The 6,262-nt window shown below is 30.8% G+C and overlaps 1 protein-coding gene across 1 annotated transcript in view; it reads right to left on the bottom strand.

Annotated features, from left to right (window-relative positions):
- LOC106477031 (Down syndrome cell adhesion molecule homolog) overlaps positions 1 to 6,262 on the bottom strand; it is a 111,077-nt gene that overhangs the window by 91,566 nt on the left and 13,249 nt on the right. Inside the window, exons 2-3 of the mRNA XM_022381427.1 lie at positions 2,339 to 2,494; positions 690 to 851 (exon numbers count right to left, since the gene is read on the bottom strand). Of these exons, the coding sequence (XP_022237135.1) occupies positions 690 to 851; positions 2,339 to 2,494 (318 nt within the window). The remainder of the gene's footprint in view (positions 1 to 689; positions 852 to 2,338; positions 2,495 to 6,262) is intronic.

Here is a 6,262-nt window from a genome sequence, read left to right as displayed (position 1 = left end):
GTAGCTTTGCACGAAATTCAAAACAAACAAACAAACTTTTTAATAAAACTAAAATATCTTATACTCTAGGTTGTCAGTAGCTACTATATAAAATCGTGTAACTAATAGCACTGTGGTAGTATATCGAATTTGTTACTTGTTCATTAACGCTATTAGACGAATAAAAATGTGTATTTATATTAACAAAGATGTAGAGCAGAATATAGGTGTCGCATGAAAATTCAAAGGATTTTTTTTTCTTTATCAATCTAGTTTTACAAAGTTATACTTAATACATCCTCAAATACTGGATTCATTTTAAGCCAAAACGGTTGAATTTATTCAAGCATTAAATAAAGTACAGACAAATTTGCTTCGGTGAGTTCATCAGCTCGAAGTGAGTTTTGGTAGAACGATTATCGACATTCGAACCCGCTTCAACTTTAATTTAGACTACTCAGTACTGCCTGAGCGCCATCGACTTGAATTACTAAAGTCTCTTAAGGTAACTAATATTATTAAGCGACTGTAAAACTTATCGAGATGTTGTTTTTGATTTTAATTATTTAAATAATTTTGTTTGGATAAAGTGCAAACCAATCGACTTATTTTGGAAGTTATATGTTGCTCAGTAACTTTTATCATTATTACATTTAACATAGATGAAAATTATGCATAGCATTCAGCGAGTTAAAATAAGGGAGTCTCACCTTTGACATTTAACGTAATAACCTTTCGCGAAACTGGACTACCCTGGGTTGAGCCAGAACATTCGAAGTGACCCACATCCTCATTTCGGTTTACGTTAGAGATGATCAAACTACCGTTAGGATAGATTCTTTGACGCTGATTGTCAGGAAGTCGTCGCCCATCTGAAACACGCAACAAATATACTGTCATCCAACAACAAATCGCGCCACTTCGAAAAGCTTATTCTATGGACTTTTTCGTATGTTTTCTCACTTTTGGTTTTATGGTCGAAAAAAGATATACACAAATCGTATCAATATGAGGAGAATGATTTCATTTTACAGTTTTGGAGAACTGATATGTTATTTGATGCATCATTTAGGGTATACAGTCATTTTAAATGGTTATTGTGATGCCATAAAAGTATTTTAAAATATGTAACTTTAAGCAATACCTACATGGCTTCTATTTTTAGAATATTTTATTACTCAGTATTTAATACTTCTTCACAGTTTTTTTGTGATAAAGATACACATCTGAATTGTAAGAAAAAAGGGGGAAAAAAACTCATAGAGAAGTTATATTGAATAATAGACAATAGTATATTTTGGTATGTATTTGCCATATACGTTATATCTAATATAAAAAAATTAATTTGACTTTGAAAAAGTTTTGGAATATAGTTTTAAATAAAATTTTTGGTGTTAAAGTAAAGCTTGACGATTGTATTCTTTATCTTACGTGCAATGTTTAAATGCTTTTATATTGTGCTTAAGTTGGAGTAGATACAATTGCAAATGCGTACTTAAATAAACGAAAAATTAATCAGATTTATCAATAAGAACGACTTATAAATCAGTAGGCACTTAGATCAGACAGATATGGAAATGAAAGTATTACATAAGTCACAAAGGAGACCGTGGTTGCTTATTGAGGTATTGAAACAACATCAGTTATTTTAAGCGTATTGATAACATGAAATATGTACACACCAAAACTTAATGTCAGAAGAACATCCCAACCCAACATAGATAATTTAAGCGCAAAATTTTTCATTTCAGAGCGTATTATACATAAGCGCAGAATTTTTCAGTTCAGAGCGTATTATACATAAGCTCAGAATTTTTCAGTTCAGAGCATATTATACATAAGCTCAGAATATTTCAGTTCAGAGCGTATTATACGCAAGCTCAGAATTTTTCAGTTCAGAGCGTATTATACATAAGCTCAGAATTTTTCACTTCAGTGCGTATTATACGTAAGCTCAGAATTTTTCACTTCAGTGCGTATTATACATAAGCTCAGAATTTTTCAGTTCAGAGCGTATTATAAATACGCTTAACACTGAGATAGATAACTTTGAACGTAACAGTAAAAATTAAGAAATATCTGCGAATCAAAACTAGATTAATCTTTAATAAAATTTATGTATCTTTCCAAACTTTTTGATATCACTATATGTTATGAATACATAGAATACGAAGAAATGTCACGGTGTTATAGTAAATACCATTTAAACTGACAAAACACGAACTGAAGAAAGCTTAAAAAAGCTGACACGTTCTTTTGTTAAATGCTAAAGGTATAACAGGTATTTCACTAGTGGTTCTATTTCAAATATTGCCTTATTGAATTAAGTGGTAAAAAGTATACACTTTTATAGAGTTACCCTTTTCCCAGGAGACTTCACCTCCTGGAGCAGCTCCGAATGGACAGTCCAAGACAGCTGTTTCTCCAGCTGTGACAGTAAAGTTGGAAGATGAACTCAAATATGGTAGACTGAAAACTGATGAGCTTGGATATCTTTTTCTTAGTTCAAAACACCCTAATAGAAGAAAAATATATTTTGTTCTTCAAAACAAATCTGTTTTAACCATAGGTTAAACCATAAGTTCTGTACTCGTGAAACATTAGCTTCTCTGACAGATAAGAAAGGTTGTATCTGCTGAAATTATTAATAATTTGAAACGAAGAACTGTAATGGAAGTGAAAGGGTTAAACGAGAGTTTATTCATAATTCAATACTGTTTTTATGTATTGCATTAATAATCTAACGCTAACCATTAAAAAATTAAGCAGTTTTAATAATGTTAAAAAACAAACATTAAAAAATAAAGCAGTTTTAATAATGTTAAAAAACAAACGTTAAAAAATTAAGCTGTTTTAATAATGTTAAAAACAAACCATTAAAAATTTAAGCAGTTTTAATAATGTTAAAAAACAAACCATTAAAAAAGTAAGCAGTTTTAATAATGTTAAAAAACATTGAAAAAGTAAGCAGTTTTAATAATGTTAAAAAACATTAAAAAAGTAAGCAGTTTTAATAATGTTAAAAAACATTAAAAAATTAAGCAGTTTTAACAATGTTAAAAACAAACCATTAAAAAATTAAGCAGTTTTAATAATGTTAAAAACAAACCATTAAAAAAGTAAGCAGTTTTAATAATGTTAAAAACAAAACATTAAAAAATTAAGCAGTTTTAATAATGTTAAAAAACAAATATTAAAAAATTAAGCAGTTTTAATAATGTTAAAAACAAAACATTAAAAAATTAAGCGGTTTTAATAATGTTAAAAAACAAACATTAAAAAATAAAGCAGTTTTAATAATGTTAAAAAACATTAAAAAATTAAGCAGTTTTAATAATGTTAAAAAACAAACCATTAACAAATTAGGCAGTTTTAATAATGTTAAAAAAAACCATTAACGCACACGTTTTCCATTTAAATCGTATAATCATATGAAAAAAAACAACAAGATGCACAAATGATTCGATCAATTTTATTCCTAGCATCGAACAGTTGAGGTGTTGCAATCAAATGAATTATGAGTCTCTAACATAGGTAAAGACTGACACATAGTCTTTACTATTAAATAGTAAAAAAAGAAAAACACCAAAGGCACTATTTTAATTAATGAAATTTTTCTTACGAACACGTAGTACATTATATCCATCCCAGGGAGCCTGATAACACGTGATTAATGACGTGAGAATACCGAGATGATTGATTGCTTTCTGAATTAAAAAAAAGAAGAATTGAATTATCTTTCATGTACACTGCATACCTAAAATCTAACAAATTTCACCAAGGAAACGAGTAACACCTATTGGAAGGTAAATTACGTTACCAAGCATTTCTTTCATTTTTATATAAAGTTAGCGTTTCTGAAAACTCTTATGAGTTACGTATTTCCTAGCAACGTTTTGCGAGAAACGTTTTGTTAATGGCATATGTTTCGTACATAAGTGTAGTTGTATTTATTTGGTCTTTGAAAAGAAAACTTTTCTCTGAAATCACATGTGATAAAACTCTTTATTGTGTAAGGTGAAAAAATTTACATTTCAGAGTATTGTGCATAATGTTAATTTACCATAAAGACCCTAATGTAAAAATCAGATATGGTCCATTTTTGTGTTTCTGATACTCTTACGTTACATTCGTAACAAAAGAAGTTTCAAGTCAATAATGGCTACCTTAGACGAATCTGGCTGACTTTCTGTAGTTCGCATGAGGAAAATATGTTCGTATGAACGCTTATTGGTAATTTTTGCCATTAGGAGGAACATATTTATTCTTTATTGTGAACTGGAAAGTACAACTCAAAACGCTTTAGGACTGTGCGAATGTTAACATTTGTGTTCATATTTCTGTCAATCTTCCAAATCTAGCAGATCAAAGCAAGTGTGATACGAAACGTGTTAAGTTAATATTAGCATAACAAGCTGAGAATTCTTGTTGCGAACTAAGACACACCAGGTCGATATCAAGAAATCCCATCAGATTGAGCTATAGACTACTTTAGCTGAAAACGCCATTTGATTCAGTGTAACTTTCAGGGTTTTCTTTTCAGTTTCATGACTGTAACGTCGTTATCCAATTCTAAACAACAACAATCGACTTTAACAAAAAGTCCAAAATAATTCAACTTCACAAATACTGTATGTGAAGGTGGCACGTGTTACTAAACAAAGATTATAGAAAGACTCCAGTGTGTGTGTGTTTGTTTGTTTCAGATCTAAATCACAATGGGCTATGTGCTGTCCCCATCCCGGGGAAGCGAACCCCGGATTTTAGCGCTGTAAATCCACAGACTTACCGCTGTCACACCGGGGGACCAGACTTTAGTACTCGGAACATCACACAAATTCTTAATGAATATAAGTTGGTAATGGGTCGTAAAAAAGGTTTACAGTACCAACTATCGGCTTCGTTGCTTGTGTGAAATAGCTATAATAATAAAAAAAAATCGGATTTATAACTTCTCTACCAGTATTTATTGAGCAAACATTCAACTCCAACTCTATTCTTAAAGGTGTCGAAAGACTAACTTTTACGTGATGTAATAATTAACATCAAGATGGCCCCCAAGACAAGTCATGACAAGTCTAAAACAAACTTGTTAACCCTAATTAGAAGCTATACATAGCTGATAAAGCCCAATTAAAACCGAATTTGTTCATCAACTACTTGCTTTCGTTCAATGGGGCTCTGAGTTCTCAATCTTATTTCTTTTGCTTAGAATACTAAATAATTTCTAAGCTCTAGACAACAGATTGTCCATACGTTAATTAATTATTATTTTTTTTCCAGTTTTTGTGTGAATTTAAATCATCTGATTTTTTAGCATGTTATTTGTGTTATTTTTAATATGAATACTGAACAAAATGGATTCTCCTAGTTTCTATAAAACTTTTGTCATGTCTAAAGACATACTTGGGATAGAGTGGGTTATAAAAGGCAATGTAGAGCCCATAGGTTTGTTCCGATACATTAACAAAAACTTGAAAACACTGAAGGAAAAACAAGCCACCTTTAACGACATCTTAGTGGCCAATTCTCATGATATATCTCTATAACGTGCAATAAAAATAGATTGCTCGAGTGGCGTAAAGATGATGCCAGTCAAGGACATTTAAACCGAGACCTTTGACAGTTATCACGGAAGTGTAGGATACTTTTTGAGTTTGCCCCCCCCCCCCCAGTAGCACAGGGGTATGTCTGCGGACTTACAACACTAGAAACCGGGGTTCGATACCCGTGGTGGGAAGAGCACAGATAGCCCATTGTGTAGATTTGTGCATAAATTAAAACAAACAAACACATTTTTCGAGTTTACAGAGGAAAAAAAAGGAACTAAGCACGGTATTCATATTTGATGTATTTCAAAACTATTATTACTCTGTAGTAGAGTAAGCTGGTATTGATTGAAGAAAAAATCCCAAATTGCTTAATATCGATATTAACTTTAAGGGTCACATATTCTTTACTGAAACACACCCATTCCAATATGAAATATGAAGCAAAAAAAAAAACTTTGCTAATCTATATTAAATTTCTCTTCCCCTGATTTATTATTCTTCATTACACAATATTTCGGTTACAATATTAGCAATCATTTTCATGTTAAGATGATTACTTCGATTTGTGAACTAAAACAAACAAACAAAACAAAAGCGTGACAAAAAACATCCCTGTTCTTCTATCTTATCATACACACTTAAAAATACACTACAGTGTCTAAAGCTTTTATGAACTACACAGAGTGGTCACAAGTAAATAGACACCACCTTTTCAGAAAAAATGAAAATTT

The sequence above is a fragment of the Limulus polyphemus genome, unplaced genomic scaffold (genome assembly GCF_000517525.1).
Source record: "Limulus polyphemus unplaced genomic scaffold, Limulus_polyphemus-2.1.2 Scaffold162, whole genome shotgun sequence".
NCBI classification, from domain to species: domain Eukaryota; kingdom Metazoa; phylum Arthropoda; class Merostomata; order Xiphosura; family Limulidae; genus Limulus; species Limulus polyphemus.
This window is presented reverse-complemented; position numbering and strand designations above follow the sequence as displayed.